This window comes from Tachypleus tridentatus, chromosome 6, assembly GCF_004210375.1.
Source record: "Tachypleus tridentatus isolate NWPU-2018 chromosome 6, ASM421037v1, whole genome shotgun sequence".
Classification (NCBI taxonomy): Eukaryota; Metazoa; Arthropoda; class Merostomata; order Xiphosura; family Limulidae; genus Tachypleus; species Tachypleus tridentatus.
Window position 1 is genome coordinate 40691147 of NC_134830.1, and position 23100 is coordinate 40714246.

Genomic DNA, 23100 nt, shown 5'->3' on the forward strand with positions numbered 1-23100 from the left:
CACCTTTCTTTACTCATTTCTGTCATGTATAGCTGAAAATACTGTATTGCTGGATACCTTTTATGAGTTTGGACATTTGGAGATTTAAAAAAAAGATATTTTTTCACTTGCTTTATTGTAATATTTAAATACATTTGTGAATTTTAGTTGTGTTTTGGTTATTTTAACTGGGTCTGTACAAATTGATTTTTATTGGGAATTGTTGTGCATGTTATTCATGTGTATTATCATGTTTTTATACCAATAGTAAAAAGTAAGCTAGGTGTACATTTTATTAAGCATTTTTGCTATAGTTGGATTCTGTTTTGGGGTTACCTGTCACATTGTTTTTTATTGATTGAGCAAAACACCTAAGATTGCATCAGTTATTATTTTTATGACAAAGTAATAAATATCTGTAACAAGTTTTTGGTGCGTGTAACATGTACGGGTTATTTTTTTAGGAATATCTGAAATTTTTTAAATAGGAATGTAAATGTTTGGTAATCATTTGCAGTGGGTTCTTTTTTTTCAATATTTTATTTTGAATGTACTGTAATTATTACATGTCTAATGTTATAAACATCCTATACATAATTTTTTTTTCAGCTGACTTTGGAGTTTCTGCACAAATAACGGCAACCATCAGTAAACGAAGGTCATTTATTGGCACACCCTACTGGTAATTAAATCTATCAGTTTTAGCAATTATTATTAAGACAGGTATTTATGTTTCTAACCCACTTCACAAAATTACTTTAAAATAGTAATGTACTACCATATAATGTTATGAATATAACTATTTAAATATTTATTTCTATATGCATCAATTTTTATTAAACAGAAAAAAGTTTTAATGAATATTTAGTAGCTAAGAAGATAGTCATTAAATGAGATATAGTCTTTTGTTTGGTGTGAGTACAGTAGTTTTGAGGACTAAGTTATGCTAGGATGCTATTGTAATGATAAATTCTATGTGCTTAGGTTTGCTCAATTTGATCCAGATGACTACATTTTTTAGCTTTATTTTGCAATCTGAATTTTGAGTAATGCTCTTTTTTATTAGGTGTGGTGGTCAAAAGAATGGGTGATTACATTAAATATTTCAGGTTTCATGAAGCTTTTACATTTTAGTATTCTGTAAACTTGAGATAGCTGTTAGACCTGTTTCTTTAGTGCAAGTTTATGCTCACAGGTTTTGGATTTAGCCTTCTGTTTGTAGAATAATTTAATGTGTTGTAATAGCTAGGTTATGATGGATATTCTAATACACACTTCTTGGATATCTTCTACCATGGTATCAGTTTCCAGTTGTTCGCATAGAGTTTTAGAGTGGTTCTTAAGTGCTTGCCACAGGAAATTTTGAAGGTAGCCACAAAAATTGAAAGTTAAATTTTTCTACTTTCTTTACTTATATGCAGTACTAAATCTTGCATTAATTCATTCATATTGTATTGACTTGATGGGTATTATGGTTATAAAATCTAGCAAGCCTCAATGAGGCCCTGTTAGACAACCAGGACTGCTCAGAAACATCTTTATTTTTACCTTCCTTGCAGAAATAAGAGTTATTCTAAAATGAATTTGGTAAATTAAATAACATTTTTAGAGACACAGTTGAGTTTAAATGGTTCAGTGAGAATGTTGAGCTCGAGGGAGCATTGGTAAGTGTGTGAGGCATGGATATACACAAAGTGTGACTAATGAAAACCCTCATGATGACAGGGAAAGATGTGAATACTGAAAGCAGGAACTTCAAGACAAGAAAAGTTCAAGGAGAGGTGTGACTGCTAGATGAGGAAAGACTGACTTGGCTGACCAAGGTTATGACAAAAGTAGCCAGTTCCTGGTTGTAAACCAGTGTGACTACTGGTTTTAACTAAAGGTTAAGAATAAATAAAAAAATTGCAGAAATTATTGTTCAACTGCAATATACTGATAAAATAAGATTAAACTGACATGGTATTAAGATTATTGTTGAGTGGCACCTTTTCAGAGCTGGGATCAAAGGATAAAAAAAACAAGAATGAATTTTGCTGAGAGGGGAAACAGGAGAACTCTGAGAAAACCCATCTTTACAACCAAGGTGCCAAATAAAATATTCTGATTGTGCATGGGAGAAACTGAAATGGGACAAATACAAGAATTATCAAAATCAGAGGAATAAATAGAGGATGAGAACACTTTAATTCAAATTTTAGAACCAAGATATGACAGCAGTGTCTTTTTGGCTCAGAAGAATCTATTATGGCCTTTGTTGCAATTCTCAGAGTCAAATCGTTAATTTTTATAGCTAGTCTTGAATTATGAACTGAATGAAAAATATCACTTATCTTATAATGGGAGGTACAGTAAAACCTGTCTAAGCTGGAAATTGCATAGGGCAGAAACCTGTACAAGCCAGAAATATCAAAATTTTGCAGTGTTATCTTAAGATTTCTTTTATAAAAGGCCCTCTGTGTGGCAGAACTTGAGTAATGCAGATGGAAAACTATCTTTCACCTACATCATCTATTAACAAGTAGGATTAGAACCTGAGTAAGGTGGAAAAATGTTTTTGATTAAATATTAATTTATTGTTTAATTAATTTGTTTAAGTGTTAATGACTTCTCTGACATTTTATTACAGTAAGTATTGGTTAAATATATTCTGTTCTTTTTTTCTGCTGTCATTATTTTGGCAGTTAAATTAGATTCATGATTTGTAGACATATATATTTGTCTTTTAAGTGCAAAATTCTACTCTTTAAATAATTCTCATAAAAAAATAAATTCCTATCTTCCCTAATTTTAAAATTTAGGGAAAATTTACTCTATACCCTCATTTAAAAAAAAGAAACCCCACTAAATACCCTCATTTTTTAAACATTGTTTGTAATGACGATTTTAGTGAAATCCAAACTCTGATTGAGAAGATTGATACAGATGAGTCTGTGAACATGGAAAGTTTTGTAACAATTGACAGGAATGTTTTAACAGAAACTGGTGAAATTGTTTTAAAATCTGTAATAGAATCACAAGATGGTAACAGTGTGAGAAATTCAGAAGATAAACAAAATGGAAAAAAAAGTGAGGAAATAGAAATTCCTATTTCATTGTAAGTGTTATGTCAACATTATCAAATTGTATGCAAAAATGAAGGGAGAAAATGAACTTCATGAAAAGGCCTTAGAATTGGCATTCTCTTTTAACCACGTGAGAAAGCTCATTAAAAAAACGAAACAGTTGAAATTGGACACTTTCTTCAAATAAATTTGATTAAGATTTTGTGTACTATATATTTTGAATGTCTATTTTTCTTCTTATTCTAATAAATATAGCATAAACAGTATAACAACTTTATTCACAAACATCTTGCTTCCCTCGAGTCAAGCAAATATAACATTCCCGTCAAAAATTATATATAATTAAGAAATGCATGTTCACTACATTTAAGTCGGAAATTTTATTCAGTTCCGTGCGATTCTGTCTTTACTGTATATTACCCTTTTGTTCTGGATAATGATTTAACTTAGTATAAGGCATAATGGTTGCATAACTTTCCTTTTAATACATTTTTGGTGTTAGTGATGGATCCAGTGTTGAGATATGTATACTGGTTAATTTCTCCATGATCAAAATTAATTATTCTTATTTCTTTAAATCTTTTCATATATAATTTAGCATTAAAATTGTCAGTTGTTTTTTTTTCCCAAAGAAACTTTACTGATTATGTTTCTTTGTTGATAAATTGTTTATTAATTGTACGTCATATTTAGTTTTCAAATAAATTTGTGTTCATGTTTTTTAAGTGAGTTTTTATTCTCTTTTTTTTAAAAAACAGGATGGCTCCTGAAGTTGCAGCAGTAGAACGTAAAGGAGGCTACAATCAACAGTGTGATATATGGGCCTTAGGAATTACAGCAATAGAACTTGCAGAATTACAGCCTCCCATGTTTGACCTTCATCCCATGCGAGCACTTTTCTTGATGTCCAAATCTGGCTTTAAGCCTCCAACGCTTAAGGATAAAAATAATTGGTATAGTACTGTAGTTCTTCTTTTCATTGGTGTGTGTTTGTAAAATATTAGTATACCCTGTAGAATACCTAGTGGAAAAAATTTGTAAGCACATTGAAGAATGTTTATAGTAAGTCTTTGTTAAACATATTAAGGTTTTTAAATTTCAAATACTGGCAATTAAACTTTTATAAATGCAAACTTAAGCAAGTTAAAAGGTCAGTATTCTTTTCCTTTGTACTTTTTTAATGATATTGTCTAATTGCTCTGCTGAAGTTATGATATAATTGCTTATTTTGCTTCATTTACATTGTAGTAGTGATAAAGGGGTAGAAGCTTGATTGTATATCATAGCTGCAATTTTTTTTTACAAGTATTATTCAATGGTATGAATTTTTAATCTGTTAATAATGATACTCTGTGAATAAAACCTGAGAATACCACATTTCTAATAAGTTAAAACATCTGGCAAACTAAGTTTTCTTGGTGTAAAATTATTTTGAATGTATTATGTTGTCTGTATTTGAAGTGTAGTTAGTTATTTTAAAAATAAGATTTTGAATTTCAGTAGTTCTGTGTAGAACATCTAATGATACTAAAATCAAAACTATTTTGAATTTGTAATATCAGTATCAAATTTTGATGTTATATCAAAGTAAAACAATTTTTTCTCCTTGGTTCATTGTTATACAAATCAAATATCTGATCAGTTATTATTCTGTTATATGGTGTTTTTACTTTATCTTATTTCATTTGTAATTTTAAAGTCAGTCATAAGAGTTTAAAGTGTTCCAGGTTGACAAATGTTTTATTCATGTTTATGATCATTGTATGAATGAAAACCAGCTAACATGAGCCAGTATTATTGAGAGCCACTTCTGAACAAATGGTACAATTTACTTGGATGTTTGACCAAAGCAGACCTCCATCAACAGCACAATCAGATGATCATTATCTGTCCCATTGACTTGCTGCAGGTATAGTGTGCCTGTTTTTCAGACTGAATGAAATGTTGTTTGCTGTAGATGGATGACATTTTAGTGTATAAATGGTTAGAAACAGTCTTTGCATGGTTGCTATTTGTATGCGTGATATCCAGTGCAATGAAGTGTATACTGTATTCTTTATAGTAAAGTTCAAAACAGCTGGCCTACGTTGATGCATACATTTCAGTGAACCAAGGTCAGTATGGAGTGACATTCCTTTCACAGATGAAATATGTATACTTACTTGAAAAAGATCTGAAAGGAAATCCAACTCTAGTTTTGTACAGTGACGTATAATGATGGTGGGGCTATAATGTGGACAGGAATAAGCATTGATGGGTGTACTGACTTTTTGTTGTGCTGAATATTACATTTAATGCCACAAATTATAGGGAACATATCCTGTAACCTTTTGTGTTGCCACGTTTTTTAACTTTACCTTCACTTTATTTTAATAAATACCACTTGTTACTAGTGTACTAAACTGGTTGTAAGATTTCTTGAAGAAGAGGGTATTATCTGGATGGAATGGCCAGCATGCTAACCACACTTTAATCTCATTGAAAGTGTATGGGGTGCTCCTGGAACAAACATTGTCTTACGGTAACTGTGTTTCAGGATATGTCAAAACCTCATCAGTGTTCAAAATTAAAGTTTGCAACATCAGTGCCAGTCTGCCTTTGCTGTTCATTGCTACCATACTCTATATTTAAATGAAATATTCCTAATCTATAAAATGAAAAAGCACTTCAACAAAATGTTTGAGAATAAGCAGAATGGCCATTCATTTGAATTTTTGATCATGTAACTGTTCATCATATGGATTTGTTAAAAATGAACTAAGAGGAATGACAGATATTATTTTATTAAGTTAATTAGCTTTGTCAGAGTTAAGGTATTTAAAAACTAAAAATGTACTGAAAAAAATTATTAATAAGAATGTTTCATATGTTTTGTTTTCTGTAAAAACAATTATTAAAATTAAAAGTTTTGTACATTAAGATTATTGTTAGTGTAATTTCTTGAAACTTTATAAAAAAAATTTTTTTTAAGTTAAGCAAAAACAGTATATTGCCAAAGAGAGAACTTTTCAATTTTTTAGGTCTCCAAATTTCCACCATTTTGTGAAAGTAGCCTTAACAAAAAATCCAAAAAAACGACCTACAGCTGAAAGACTTCTTTTGGTAAAATAAATTTGTGCTTATTTGTTCAAGAGATATTACCAATAGTTATTTCAGTTGTGAATTTTTACATGTGATTGTTTTTTTAGTGACAAAGGTTATAACCTTACATAATCACAAGTACTTTGGGCTTTACGTTACGTGTTGATGATGTGGGATAGTGATGCATGTTAAAGAATCAAAGCAGCAACATGAGATTGTGTAGTTAATGACACATTAAATATACAAAACTGAGAATGTTTCAGGCTTTAAGTAAGAGTATGCTATCATTCAGTGTAATATATGGTTGTATTATAAATTGCTATTAGTGCTTATTTTATTAAAAACTTAATGTATTAAAAAGTGTTTTAAATAGGTTATTATTATTCATAATCTCAGGGTCGTGGATTCGAATCCCCATCACCCCAAACATGCTCATTTTTTAAGCTGTGGGGTTATTATAATGTGATGGTCAATCCAACTATTTGTTAGTAAAAGAGCATCCTAAGAGTTGGCAGTGGGTGGTGATGATTAGCTGCCTTCCCTCCAGTCTTACACTGCTAAATTAGGGTCGACTAGCACAGATAGTTCTCGTGTAACTTTGTATGAAAGTAAAATATAAACAAACTTTTGAATCTTTGTGATCCTTTCTGTATCTAAATAGTATTAGAAACAAGCTTTCAGATCATATTAGAAGTGGCTCTATCATGATTATGTATGTATATAAATCTATAATACAGTGGAGCCCCTCACTAACGACTTCCCCTGTCATACGACCGGAAAATTTTTGACGGTACCCTGTTTGCATTAAATTGACCCCTCGTGGACGACTTCCCTTCAAACGTGACTAACAACCTACCAAATTGAACAATTTTAATTATTTTACCTCTCACTAACGACTAAGTGACATTATTATGTGGCATATTCTGTGAAGTTACATAGCGGTCTGCCTTCTCATTTATGGCATATTACAAATGAGTTTAATTATTCCGTAGTTAAACAGTATTACGTAATCTACTTCAACAATAAATCTATTTCCAGTGCATCGAATCGAAAAGAAGATTAATTTTCATTGGTAAATTAATCTCATTTTCAATGCGCTCAGTGCGCTTATTCTATAGTACATAATGAATTAGGAACACTAAATCGGATTATTTAACAGACAGGATTAGTGTGCATAATATGAAGATTCCTCATAACACAGACTCATATTTCACCAGAACGTCGAAGATAAAGTTGCTTAACTTAGAAGAGAGAGTTTCCGTCATTAAATGACACGACAAAGGGGAAATTGCAATAAAAATCGCCATGGATCTTGGAGTTGGTAAAACCCAAATTCAGACAATCATTAAAGAGAAAGAAAAAATTTTGAAAAAGTGGAAACAGGCGAAAATCCAGAAAAAAAGCAGAACAAGAGAAGATGCCTATACGACGAGTTGGATGAGAAGGTGTGGCAGTGGTTTGTGAATACAATATCCAGGAATCTACCAATTACCGGGAAACTAATTCAAGAAAAAGCATTAATATTGGCGTCTCAGCTTGGCAATGAAGGCTTCTCTGCTAGCAATGGATGGTAAGATAGATTCGTAAAAAGGCATAATATCAAAGCAGCTATTCACTGTGGTGAAAGTGCTGAAGTTTCTCAAGAAGCAGTTGAAGATTGGACTAATCGTCTCCCATCCATCTGTGAAGGCTATTCCCCTAATGACATATTTAACGCTGATGAGACTGGGATACAATACAGATCACTTCCAACGAAATCAATGGTCAAGAAGGGAGGAACGACATCCGTGTAAAAGTTTGAAAGAAAGAGTTACAGTAATGCTTTGCTGTAGCATGTCGGGAGAGAAAGTTCGGCCACTTGTTATTGGTCATAGTGTTAAGCCGCATTGCTTTCGTAATTCTGATATGAATTCATTGGGTGTAGATTATTATCACAACCGAAAAGCCTGGATGACAATTCCCATATTTACCGAATGAGCAAAAGAATTTAACAACACAAAATGAAACTTCAGAAACACAATGTTCTGCTTTTTATCGACAACTGCACTGCCCATGTTGCAATCCCTTTATCTAATGTAAAAATCATTTTACTTCCTCCTAATGCAACTTCTAAGCTACAGGCTTGTGACGCCGGAGTTATTCAGACTGTCAAACTGCTGTATCGCAAAACATTCTTGAGACAACTTTTGTTTCACATGGATAACGACCAGACGGCTACAGGTCCCGAGTTGTGCAAAAAAATCACTGTTCTGAACGCAATTGTGTGGTTGCGCGTTGCTTGGCTTCGAGTTAAGACTTCCACAATTCAGCTTTAACTTCTGTTTGGGCGAAGTGTCAAATGAAAGTGAAGACAATGTTTCAGAAAACCAATCTGACCCCGACTTCAGGCCTGTCTTGAATGGTGTAACTCTTGGCGAATATGTCAACTTCGACAACGAAACTCCAGTTTGTGATGATTCAGTTTCTGACAATTTTATCGCGTGTCCTGAAGAAATCGAGAGTGATGATGGTGAAGAATGTGATGACACAACTGTAGAGTCTTTCGAGCCAATTGACTGAGCCAATGCAATGTCATATGCAGAAAAACTTTTACAGTTTGGTCTCAAATACGGCAAAATGGACATTGTAGATTGCATGGTAGCAGTGAGCAAAGACATTGAAACTGTACAATTTTCAAAGAAAAAACAAACAAAAATTAGTGATTTCTTTAAGAAAATGTAGTTTCTTATCGTATTTTAAGTTTGTATTTGATCATTTTTGTGCGTGTGTAGCATTTCTTCTACAGTGATTTCTTTATAAAAATGTATTTTATCATCACATTTTAAGTCTGTATGAGCATTAGTGATTTAAGAAAATGTCTTTTATGATCGTATTTTAAGTTTGCATGAACATTAGTGATTTCTTTAGTTTACGATCGTATATCCAGTCAGTATTTGAACACTTTTGCGTGTAACATTTTACAGTGATTTTTTTAAGAAATGTATTTTAGGATCATATTTTAAACCTGCATTTGAACATTTTTTGTGTACAGAATGGTGAATAGACTTGTGTTTAAACATTTAATAGCCTCATAAAATCAAGGTAAAGTAGTGAGAACTAGTGAAAATATATTTTGCATTACATATTACCGCATTTTTTATTTCGTTTTTAAATACTCCATACCCTTAAACTGAACAGAGACTGATTGCCTATTATAAAAATGTACATAATTTAAATCTTGGTAAAGAATTGGGTATCCACCCCTCACTAACAACTCCCCCTCATTAACGACCTTTTTGTCGAGGCATTATTGAAGTCGTTAGTGAGGGGCTCCACTGTATGAATGTTTCTGTCTGTAATCAGTATATTTTAATAAGAATCATATACAATTAATAACTTTAGTTTTAAAGTAATTTTCATCATAAAGTCTAATTAAATTTGGCTGTCAACTTACTAAACATTTGTGTAAATGTAATGTATTTTCCATATTTTTATCAGTCGTGATAAATATTTTATGATCTCTCTAATTAATTTTGAGGTTTTCTTGGTGCATAAAATGTGTGGCAAGGTTCTAACTGTTTATTTTCGTGGTTTATTAATAAACGACTTAATCCAGATTTTTTTTTTCTTGCGCAACTGTTTGACATAGATCTCTAATCCCATAAACATTATGTGTTTAAAGTGTTAGAATTTTCATCTCTTGGTTGAAATTTGCTTATAGTAAGCTTTATTTATATTAAATAAAAAATAAAAGTTACTAATGGTTGATTAGCTGTTTTTCTTGTTAACTGCTTTTGAACTAACTAAATTTTACAGTAATATTAGTTGCTGAAATTTGAGAATAGGTTTTCTGTTATTTACATTGAGTGTAAGTGTAAATAACTGATATTTAATTTCTTGTATTTCTAATCAGAAAAACCTGTGTATAGATCTTGAGATTTTTTTGAGTATTGTTTTTTTTATTGTGTAATTGTTTTTAATATTTTGATTTTTGGATAATGTTTTTCATTCTTGTATCTGTAATTATGTTTTATTTGAAAAAAATATTTGTTATTTAATTCTATAGCATCCATTTCTACAAGGAAATTTACCCAAACGATTAGCCAAAGAACTTCTTGATAAAGCAAATAATCCACATCATCATTTTGCAGACTTTGATCTTGATGATGAGGGGGTAATTTTTTCTTCATCTTTTTTTATGATACATTGTGAATCTCTCAGTTTTCATCTCAATTAAAATTCAGTACGGTACATAAATCAACAAACAATTAAATATGTGATTATTTCATCAAGAAGAGTACATTTGTGATGTAAAACTATGATAAAAGTTAAATAATCCTGAACGAAAATAAATATAAAGAATTTGTGAAGATCAGTCAAGTAGTAGTCAAGTAAGATAAAATTTTGTTTTTCATGACAAGTTTCTGTACTTTAAATACATTCAATATTTAATGAACTTTTGATATAACAAGGTGTAACTATATGCATGAAATCTGCATATAGAATACATTTTATAAATAGATAATACATGTGATGGATCAACATTGTTTGAAGTGAGTATATACACTTACAAGGGATATGTGAATGTGAGTAAGGGTATATTAAATGTTGAGTGAACATACATATTATAACCACGTTTAATGCAGTTTTTAATCAATTTAACATAAGTGTTTCTGTTAAATAATTTAAACAGTAGCAATCTGGATTTTTATGAAGATTCTTCCATTTTGAATATAAATTATAGTATTTGTTTCAATAAAGTTAATAATTCTTATTCTTCATATAAGTGTTATAAGAAACTAGAAAAAAAATTATTTAAAGAAATAACACAAATGTGTATGTGCATACTTTGTATGGTGACTAATTCTTGAAGAACAAGTATTCATATAATCAAATTAATAGAATATTATATTTTCTTTTTTACTCGTGTATGAAAGGCTATACCTGATGTACCACAACGAATTACATCTAAAAGATCAGATAAAATGAAGCAGAGAACCAAGTCAGAACTTCACAGTATGTATAATGAACAGTTATATGTATTGCATGAATGGTGTGTATGCTTTGCAAGTTACAACAATAACTTGTTTGCAAGCATATGCAGTTAGTATCTGTTGATGATAATAATGTGTAATGGTGCTAAGAAATTTATTTAGGAGATTTGTATCCAAGAGCATTGATTTCACTTGTTTTAAAAACGTTCTGTACTTCTGTTGTGCTCTTGTATGCTGCATTAGTCATGTATAGTGTTAATAATTTTGACAAAACATTTTCCCGTTTTTACAGAGGCAATGCTGCAGGTTTTTGATTGCAAGTTAGGTGATAAGAAATCTGATAAAGAAAATTAATATTCAGGATCATGATTTTGACCATTATATTTAAATCTCTGTGGTGGTTTTGTTGCTGGGGAGTACATTGTTAGTCACATGTAATGTGGATAGTTAAATATGTACTAAACTACATTAGTAGTATATATTGTGTAGTTGAAAGTACTTTAAAACAACCAACAAAAAAGCTTGATATTTATTCAAGAGAATTTGATTACTGTTTTACTTTATAAATTGTAAAACGTGTGAAGAGGCTCATTGAATTAGCTTTCTTTAGTAGCTACCTATATAAAGTAATATAAGTTTTCATTTCAGTCAAAAAATTGTGTGTGAAAGTTATTCTTTACTTAAGGAGAGATGATTATAAAAGGGAATTAACTTTTTTTTTAACAATTACTGGCTTGCATGTTGTTTTTATTGTAGGTGGTTTTTGTGTTGTGAAATTATATTAATAGCTAGCATGTCAAATGTTTGTTAAAGCTCAAGGTCATTAATCAAACATTTTGTGTTTGTTAAAGTCTTTTGTGTAATGTACACTGACAGGATTTTTGTATAGTCTAACTTTATTATATAAACATTGGGGTTTGTGATAATATTAACACTTATATAACTGTTTAAGGTGATTGGATACTTGTGACTACCTAATACATTTCTACAAAGATTTACTTGAAATTAATGATATTTTTTTACCCTTGAAATTGAAAGTTGCATTTTTCTGATCCAAAAATTTTTAAAGAATTGAAATTTTGAAAATTAAACATAAATACTAACTAAAGTTACATACTATATTTTTTAACTAATAAATGAAAAGTTTAAACATCTAATCTATGGACTTTAATTGGATGAAATAACTAACATTTACTTAATATAAATTATTGCAAACAACTAAAAGGTTTATGCTCAAGTAAACTAGTGATATTTATTAATAGTAATTTGTTTGTCTAAATGGAAAAGTATTTAATTTTATGTTTTGGAAATAAGTGATAAACTGTTTAAGAGGTGTATGTTTATTTTTCTAACTAGTGGAAAGCCTAAATTTTGAACCTCCTTTGTTGACTGAATTATCAACAGCAACAGATCAGGTAAGAATTTGTTTTAAAGGTGTAAACCCAAACCAACAGTTTTTACATATATATTTGTCATGATATCTTAACTGTGATGAAAAGAAACAAAACTAAATCAAGTCACTGACAGAAAAAACAGTAAGAGCAGCAAGGACAGCTGCAGCAATAATAGTATACAAATAGTAGATGCAGCAGCTGAGCGTTAAAATTATCATTGATACTTGTGACTGTCTTCATGCAATGTCCTGCAGTACTCTTGTCATAAATGTATTTGTTTATTGTATTAAACTTATTAGATAGTTGTATATCCATATGTGATTGTTGATTTCCAAACATGATACTAAATTAATCATATACAATGATTCTAACCTGTTTTCATTTTAGACTTTGAATAGAGACTTTAATATTAAATATGTTTGTCACATTCACCTTAAAATTCTTAAGGCCTCTGATCCTTTGTCCTAAGATATTGAAGTTTGCATTTTCTAACAAAATCATGCAAACAGTTTATGTAGTTTCATTGAATTATTATTTAATATTGCTAATACATGTCTTTAGTGTATATATTCAAAGCTTAATAGTAGTTTTTTTCACACTAAAAGTACATTATATAGGCCTAACTTTGACCTGCAAAAAAATATTTCTCCATGTGAAAAATTTGCACAGATTTTTCATGCAGTTTTCAGATGAATTTATGCATGTTTTAAGACCAAAATTTGGTTATATAAAAAAAAGAAAAAAGTCTGTGTTGGCCATATTTTATGTCAGGTTCTGCTAGAATAAAAGCAACTTGTGATAATTTTTGAAAAAGCAGAGAAATGATTAGAGTAAATAACATTGACTTGTTATTTAAAGGTATCTCGTGTAGGACATTAATGCAGAAAAAAGCATTTAGTGCTGTAAAGTTATGTTCTATAAATAATCAGTTTGTTGAACAGATTTTGCTATAATAAAAAAATTTAGAGAAGTGTAAAAAATAGAAAATTTTTTCTTGTTAAAATTATACTTCAGAATTAAATATTATACAAAATATAGTTGCATACTCAAAGAATATTATTAACATTGTTGTGCCTCCACTGTGCCTCAAGTGTTTCAGAGCTTAGTTTGCCCCTGATGTGTTTGGCTATTTCATCCTATCTACAGGATGGAGGGATGGATGGATTTTAGCCAAACTTACACAACAGGTACAACACAAAAAGTACTAAATCTGGTAAACATTTGAAAATAATTGGTTAAATTTCAAAATGCCAATGATACATTGAAAATCTTCCCCCAACCATATGGACATCACATTTCAGTACAGGATGAATGGATATTGACTAAACTTATATTTAAAAAAATAAAAAACTAAATAGAAATATCTAGACCTGATTAACTTTTGAAGGTTAAGGGTTAAAAGTCCAAAGGTCACTGGTATACAGAAAATCCACCTCAATCTTGTCGACAGGTACAAGATTATCAAATTGAAGGAAATTTGAACATAATTGGGGATATAGGTGTTTTGTAATCACAATTTACACCTGTCTTTTTACCTTGCTAATCTGTATAGTATACTATGTTTTGTTAGCCCATTCATTCACAGATATTGTAAGGTCATTTTCTTCTAATGTCATCAAAATTACAATAGTATATTAGTTTCTAAAGGGGTAATCTTCCAAGCGATGTTTACCTCATATTTATCTATTAACCCTTACACAATGGCTGTTGTCAATTGATGCTGCTACCTACAACATTCCTGCTGTTTAAGGGTTAACAGATGTCTACTTGTTTACCATTTACAGGGACACTAGGCTATAGTAATTGTTTTAAATTCATTTTAGCATATGAAAAATAAAGTGTAGGAATGAAACAATTTTATTCTGATAAAAGAAATAATTAGAAATTAAACTGATGAAACAGTTTTTTATTAAGGTTAAGTGTAAATGAATTGTTTAGCTTTCTTGAAATTTTTGTTTAAATACAGTACTGTATGTAGGGTATCCTGATATTGGTTTAATAAAGTGGATAACATTTACTTCTAAATGTACTTATTATTTTTGGACCCATATCATGCTGCCATAGTATTTTATGCGTGCATGTCGCTGTTTATCCCAATTTTTCCGTTGGTTTTTAATAGCCATTGTAACAGAGGCTCATCAAGGCTACTCTGTAACATCAGTAAATAATTGTATCGTTATAATTTCTGGGCATCTTGAATTTCATATTCATTTCTGTTCATAAAAATATATGTATCTATGATATATAAAAATGTTTTTAATCTGACAGAAGTTGTCAACTTCATTGTCAATTCAAATAAGTTTAAAATTTCATATATTCTGTAAATTACATAGGTGTATTGTAAAATACACAAAAATAATTAATCAATTAACTCTGCATTAGTCTTCTGTTAAAAAAAAAAAGTTACTTTTTCGGGACCTCAACAGACCCCATCATTAAAAAGTAAAATGTTTAAATAATAATAAACTATTATTTGGGAAACAAAAGACCTTAACACTTAAAATGTCTTCTTTTATTAATCAATAAATGAACTTTTCTTTCTTTTACCATGTAAACTAAGTGTTACAATTTGACACAAATGAGCCGTACACTGAAACTACTTAAAAACAACAAGCATGTATGTGCTGATACCTGTTGGTACTGATGTTTATAAGATATTTGGGGTCTGTGAAGACCACAGAAGACTAATACAGAGTGATAGGTAAACCAAGTAAGCATAAAAGAAATATAATTTGAAGATCAATTATAAATCATAAAAACATACAGAACTGAATAAAATTATAAAACTTGTGTACTTGAAAGTGATTGCATGAGCTATCAAAACATTATACCTGTTTTTCATTACAAATTTTACTGTAAAATTTGTAACTTGTAATAAAGTAAAAAAAAAAAATTATTATAGAATGTTTTCAAAGAGGTCTACATTGTTCACTTTATATCTGTTTATTTTTGATATTTTCTCCATAACATTATAATACATATGATTAATAATTCGTTTTTTAGCTATTTACTGACTTCAGTAAACTAAACCTTTTATTTGACAGGTTAGTCTTGTTTTTGAACCTCAATGTTTAGAACTCGCAGAATAATTAAATGTTGTGTTCTTAGTTATTATAAGTTATAGCTCTGCATTAGGGCTGATATATAAAGGAAATTAATAATTTAATGATAGAAATATTATTTAATAATAACTTCTCAATGACCTGTTAATGTTTAAAAAATGCATTTGAAGCCATTTTATTATTTTCTGAAAATGTTTTTTTTAGAAAATGCATAGTTATTGTAGATACAACCACTTTTAATTAATAATTTTAATATAATTTTCATATGACTTGTCTCAATTCGGAAATTAAGACAAATGATATTCACTGCTAATGCCTTCAGTGATCACCAAGTTAAAGATGCTACATTGATCTCAGTGTCATGCATTACGAGTAAAAATTGTTTTTATAAAAGAAATTTTCATGATTTAAATAGTTAAATAGGTACATGTATCTATACTTTGAATGTACAAGTTCAATGTATTCTTTCTTATTTTGGAATGAAAACAGTATAACAGCTATATCCTGAGACACCCTCTTGTAGTGTTATAGTGCAGTATGTTTATATATTCTTCTCTGAGATCTTTTTAAAATTTTTCTGCTGTAGTTTTCTAAATAGCATTAATTACTTATAGTTGTTAATAAAATTTAAATATTATAAATGTGGTTTTTAACTGGGATGTAAACCATTAGAATGATTTTAAAATAAAAATTAATGCCACAATTGGTTTACTTTAGCTATCCACATTTTCATTTATTTTTTCATGAATCTAAGATTCTTGGCCTCTGTAAAACTTATGGCCATGAAGAAAATTTTATGGAAATTGTAGGTTATTATAAGTTTTATTACTAAATCTGTGACCAAGCAAAAATTGCACTATATTGATGTACTTTTTAGTATTGAAAAAGTGTTTTAAATAGTTGTTCATTTAGAATTTGTCCTTTTGGTATTTTTTTTTACTAATTTGTTCAATATGAATATTATATACAGTAATGTTACATAATTTTTATATAATAATTTATCTTGTAGGACACTGGACAGTGTGATATATCACAAGCTTGGGGAATTTCTGAGGTGAGCATTTTTCTGGTTTTTATTAAAGTTTTTTTAATCCATTAAGTTCTATGTTGACTGTACGTAAGTGTTAATGGTACTAAGTGTATTGCTGGATTCTTCTCCCTTTAGATATTTATTTAATCAATGAAAAAATATACTTCATACATCAGTTTTTGCTGGTTGTAGTATGTCACTAATGCTCAAAATTGTACTTCTTTGTAAATGTTTAGTTTACATGTAACATTCTAAATAATGTCCTAGGGTTCTGAAATCTGAATCAGATAAAATGCATTTTATCTCTTAGTTATACAGTAAACACAAAGGATACATCTGTTTCAGATCAATAAGCAATAATTTCATGACTAAGGATGTTTGCATGATACTGACAATGTGAAATTCTTACAAACACAAACAAATTTGTAGATCCAGTGAACAGAAAAAAGTTTTATTTTAAAATTCCATTTTTTTAAAAAAAGTAATAAAACATTAAATCTTGTGCAGTATGTATTTCATTCTCTTGGAATATCTTAATCTACCAGGTCACAGGTTATTTAGAAAACGTGCAGTGCAGCACAGAACTAGAACAATTAAGCATAGGGTACAAGCTCTTTATCACCGTTTTAAGAGCAAAAGTAAAACACTGGACATTGACTTTATAACATAGAATATTTATTGGCTCTCTGTGCTAACTTGTCTAAAGATAACTAATGGAGAAGCAAGAATGAGGAATTTAATTGCATTGTGCATTTCAGTGGGAAAACATTCTACACTCCCAACTAGAAGAAATATTACAAAATTACACTAAACTGATGTGATCAGTGCTCATAGATAATTTAGTTAATTCATGAAATCAATTAATTACCCAGTTGTATTAAGAAATGTTTTTTTGTTCTTCCTTGAACCATTGTCCTGCTTATTTTATATTTGGTGCTTTTGATTATATATTAATGTGCCAAGGACCATCACATTGTAAATGTCTTCTGGCAGGTGAAGTAATTCAGGTAATTTGGAGCATGAATTTAGACCAAACCCATGCCTTTCTCCTGTAGTTGAGAGAAGTTTATAGTCAATTTCACTGAATTTTAGATTTTTTTGGCAAAACGAAAAAAATATCTCTGACATAGCACTTTAACACCCAGACAAACAACAGTTTCATCATTCCATAAGTGCCATTGTAGAGAGCATGTCACACAAACTTGTGTGCTGTATTAGTGTAAAGATGATGGTATCTTAGCAAATGGTCTTTAATATGACATGTGTACTGCTGTATGATTTACTTGAATGCACCTCAATAAATATTCTTTGCATTAAAATTCATACTTCTTCTAATAGTACCATTAAAAAGTATATTTTGGTGTTTATATTTTGCTACCTTTCTCTCACAAGTACAATTTTTCAGTATAAACCTCTATATAACCAAATTTAAAAGAAACACTATAGTGCTAAAATAAAGACTCAACCATACCAACTGGGTACTCATCTGGTTCTTGATCAGTATGTGAAGGAGAAAGCATTACAACTAACACACCTTTTTTTCAATGTTTTTGACAGTTACCAACCTGACTATTCATAACAAACTTCTCCCACTTGTTTATTGTCTTTCATGAGATGATGAAGTTGAAGACAGTTTAAGGCCAAAGTTTCTAAGATCCTTACACTTCAAGAATACGTGACTCTTAACTTTCACATTACGTGTAAAGTAACGAACGTGTTAATTTCATAGCTTTGAATAATTAAATTACATTGAAACATTTATCCCGAGTGTATATCATTAACAAAATAAGTTTGATATCTGTTAGAGTATGATTTTGAGTCTAAACTTGCATGTGTATTTTCACAGGACATTGGATCAGAAAGCCACTATGATTTAGCCACAGCTTGGATGGAACAGGATTCCGATGCTGAAGTCATTCACAGGTTAGTTCATGTCTAACAGTGTTGAATGTATCACAACTAAGTCATACATGAGAATTATTCAACAACTGATAAAATGTTTCTTCAAAAATCAAACCTTTTTCTGTACACAAGATTTTAAAGGCAAAATTATATGCTACATATTACATTTTTGTGTTTTTAATGTTAACGGTTAAGTAAATATTTCAATTGTAAAAATCTTCCATATTTGTTGTTTAAACTTCTGTTGCTTGAAATGTACTGACCAAGTTGGAGACTGCCTGAGGTTGAAGTTCTTTAGAACTTTTACACTTGAACAAAGTATGAATTTCAACATTCACACACTGTGTTAATAATAAAAGTGTTTGTTGGTCAGAACATGAAGGAGATACCATTATGGCATAAACATTTATTTGTATGTACTTTTACACTTTTCATAGTTGGGAACTTGACTGTTGATAATAATAATATATAAAATTTCTTTATTTGTTTTAATCCTTTGTCACAGCAGATGTACTGACTAAATTGGAGAATGTATAAATTTTATACATTGCACATATATCTTGCATTTAGTTTTTTAATAATTTTTAAATAAACTGAAATTATTGAAGTCATGAAGTTGACTTGTAATGTTTAATACTGGAGTAAATGTTCAACTAGTCTTTTTTTCACTTGTTCAAAAGTTCCTGTATGCAATTTTGTAACAGCTGTTGGTTTAACATTTTTACTACAGGCATCTTTTTTGCACGTGTCAAAAGGACGTAGTAAGTTAAATTCCAAATTTTATTAAAGTACTTCCTGTTGTGGTATGTGAATAAATACAGCATAAAAACTTAGCTAATAATCAAAATTTTAGTAGTATGTACATTTTAAATTCTTAATTTCATAAGGCAATATAATAACGCTCCTGAATTTCCCCTAGTACGATAACTGTTCCATTCTCCACCAGGCATCTCCTCTTCTCTGATTTATTTACTAAGCAGTATGAAATTTAAAACAACTTGCTTATTACAATGATATCTTTGCTCAAGCAAAGTATACATTTTATAGTCTTCAATCTTATTTAGTTATGGAGCCACAAAATAGAAAACCAGACCTCTTTCATACACAGGTCACATCCTCTCTCTCAGAAATTCTCTAGCATTTAGTACAGTGTTATTTAAAACTGGTAGAAAGTGAAGGTTTAATCTAAGAAATAATATATTAGAAAACCTCTAATAGTTCTGTCTTGGATGTTCTCTAACATGTAGTACTGTTATTTATAACTGTTAGAAAGCCGAGGTTTAATTTATCAAATAAAGTAATATATTATTGTTTTCTTTAGAGAAAACTGTATATTTCACTTCCAATTTAAACTTTATTCCAACAAGAAATGCCCAACGCTAGTGTAGTGGTAGGTCTACGGATTTACAATGGTAAAATCGGATTCAATTCCCCTCGGTGGCTCAGCAGATAGCCCGATCTGTCTTTGCTATAAGAAGACACACTCAAACACTCATAAGAAACACATTGAAAAGCTAAATTATTAAAAACTCTTGTTGCATAGCTGGAAAGAAATAAAAAAATTGTAATATTTATGGAACATTGTCCATTTTTTACATGTTGTTATTCTCTGTTCCTTAGTGAATTGTTTAATTAAATAAAAACTTTAGTGCAATTTTACTACTAGTATATAAAAAAAAGTTAGGTGTCATTAACAGTTGACAGCACTGTTTCCAACTTCCTGACCTAGAATACATAGAAAATGCTAAAAGAGTGCTATTTAAGTCTTGGAGTGCACATGTACTTTTCCATTACATTTTTTGTATTGTTTTTACTAAACATGTGGTGAATCAAGAACATTTTTGACATTGATGAAATAAATGAAAACTACAAGCATTTTGGAGGTACAAACAAATTCATTTTAGTTAAATTCTGTAATTTTTGTTAATAATTCAACAGTGGTTTCCTTTCATTTTGGACAGGCTTTATACAAGTTTAAGGTGTATACAGTTATGAGTTTAAAGCTATTTATGATAAATGTAATTTCATTTTAAAATTTGGAATCATTTTAGAAAGAAAAGTAGGATAATTCAGATTTTCTTTTCCTTTCTTCCTTTTTTGCTAACAAATAGTCAAATTAATGAACCTCCTGTAGAGTTAGTGTAGAGAAATTAATAGATAAATATAAATAAGCTGAAAAAACAGTTGTACAGTGAAATTGGAAACAAAAAATGGAAAATCATATATACCATGAAAAATGGCTAATGTGAAATAGAAGTCCCAGCTGGGACAGCTTTAACCTGTTGACTGCCAAGTATTTCAGCTGCTACAATACAACTCTAATGCTTCTTCATTTTGTAACTTTTTTCGTGACGCCATTTTGGATTGAAAGTGAAACAATTTGTAAGTAGGTCAAATGCATGTATGGTGCTGACATCTAGCGTTGAAGTTAGGTATTATTGAGAATGAATTAACTCATCCTTGGCACTATGTTACTGATCGGTTTGGACAAGTTATCTCATCTACAGCACTGAACAGGTTAAGTCTACGTATTTACAATGTTTAAATTGGGTTTGATTACCTTTGGTGGACAGAGCAGATAGTCCAATAGGGCTTTGCTTAAACAAGAACACACATGTGAAATAGATATTTTAATATTCACAACTTTTCAGGCTGGGAACACCCTCTTTCTGGTGATTTTAAACTGTAATGGAATAGAATGTTTAATATAAGGATTATCAAATATAGAATTTTGAAATTGACATCATGTAACAGATCTAGTGTAGCATACATGTGAAATGCTGGCAAAACATAGTTTTTACAACAGGATAATATATATTATTACAAATGAAATGAGTCTAAATGGAAGTAAAAGTCAAAAATAAGTTTAAATTATATTTAAACATGTTTGAATTTTGTCTTAATAATATTAACATGTAAATTAGGTGTTTTGCATTATTGCAGAGCAACAGTGTTATGCTTTTAAAGTTCAAAATATAGCTAGTGCTCTGAGGTCTAACAGAAATAAGACTAGTTAAATGAAGGTGAAGAATGTGTTATGTGTGTGTAATTAAAAGATACAGATTAGCATATGCATAAACATCTTTGAGCTTGCATACATTTTACACAAACAGTACAAGTATTTTATATTTTTTGTTTTACATAAAATAAGTTTTACAGAGAAAACACATTTGAAATTTATTTAAGAAATTATAGAGATTATGCAAATAAAATTTGAGGTTTATCAAATGAATGAAAGTATCTTTAATCACTTTTCACTTAGAGCAGTCAACAGTGACTATATATTTATGGAGAAATTTCAGTGAAAATTAAAAATTCTGATTTTTTATATATAAATGACTCTGATTACTGAAAGCCTGCAAAATTTATGATAATATGCAAGACATAGAAGTTATAGTAATGGAACTTCAAAGATCAATTTGGGGTTGCGAACTTAGTTGATTTGACTGAGCCTGTAGTGATAGAGTCAATATCGAAGTAAATAGTCATTTGATTTTTTCTCACTTCTGCTGAAGTTTCTGGATGAAATTTAGTTATTATTTGATTATTTTATTTTTAAGTGTAAAATTGTTAAAGTGTATTCTTTACTGATGGCAGTAGTAGCCACTCGAGTTAACCATATAACTTGTGTATAAAGTTTATAGACTATTTTCAGAAAGGTTGCTGAGATGAAAAAGTAATTTTGCATTGTTGTTTATGTATTCATTCAAATATAATGAATAATTGTGCAGTTTTTACATGTTATGGTGTGGAAAAAATGTATTCACTATGATGAAAGTAATAGTAATGTATACATTTTAGACTTAACCAAGCATCTGAAACTGAGGCACGATTCTGTGATGCACTTAGAAGTCTTTTAGAAATAGTTGATGAAGAGCTTCTCCACAGGTCAGTTTTTTATTTCTGGTAATTTTTGTACTTTAAATTTAATTTTTTTTAATATTTACTTGCATATTTTTTGTATTTTTTTTCATTAAAATATATATGGTTATGTATATATCATGTAAAATTAAGCAGTACATTTTGTTCTGGATACTTATGAATTGTTTATTAATTTTTGTTTCATTAAAATTGAAGATAATCGTAAAATAGGTTTTAATTGTGTATAGAATTGATGAGAATGTTTAAATATGTTTTTCACACAAGAATCGCTTACCTATGATATAATCTTGATGAAGGTTAAAAAGAACAAGGATACAACTTAGATGAAACATGTTTGTTTGACATTTTTAAGAAAAATGAGGAAGTAAGTTACTTTGAACACAAGTTAGTGAGTCTTAGAAATGGATAAATTATGTAAGTTTTAATTTACTATAGTGACTACATTTTCACAGCTACCAGACTAAATATAATATTTATGAAATGAGTTAAAATACATAGTGTGGTAATATTTCTTGCTAAATCGTTGCTGTTAAAATTTTGATTAAGAAGTGATAATTGAAATCAGACAAGACTTAAAACACTCTGCTGTTATGCTTTATCCAAGTTCTAACCACTGATCTGTTTTCACTTTGGATTAGAAAGCTTTAGCTGTGTGTAAGGTCACTCACCATACTGTTTGTCAAAAGGTAGCACTGAAAATTCAGTGTGAGATACTTAAAGTATCTTAATCTG

General features: G+C 29.7%; 1 protein-coding gene across 3 annotated transcripts in view; it reads left to right on the forward strand.

The window, feature by feature from the left end:
- LOC143252306 (mitogen-activated protein kinase kinase kinase kinase 5-like) overlaps nucleotides 1–23100 on the forward strand; it is a 71870-nt gene that overhangs the window by 19645 nt on the left and 29125 nt on the right. For all 3 annotated transcript variants that reach the window (XR_013028929.1, XM_076504231.1, XM_076504232.1), the window contains exons 6-14: nucleotides 589–661; nucleotides 3803–3997; nucleotides 6065–6146; nucleotides 10171–10278; nucleotides 11042–11120; nucleotides 12455–12513; nucleotides 16564–16608; nucleotides 18431–18507; nucleotides 22288–22374. Coding sequence is in view for 2 of the 3 variants with exons in the window: in XM_076504231.1 (XP_076360346.1) it covers nucleotides 589–661; nucleotides 3803–3997; nucleotides 6065–6146; nucleotides 10171–10278; nucleotides 11042–11120; nucleotides 12455–12513; nucleotides 16564–16608; nucleotides 18431–18507; nucleotides 22288–22374 (805 nt within the window). In the remaining variant the exon portion in view is untranslated. The remainder of the gene's footprint in view (nucleotides 1–588; nucleotides 662–3802; nucleotides 3998–6064; nucleotides 6147–10170; nucleotides 10279–11041; nucleotides 11121–12454; nucleotides 12514–16563; nucleotides 16609–18430; nucleotides 18508–22287; nucleotides 22375–23100) is intronic.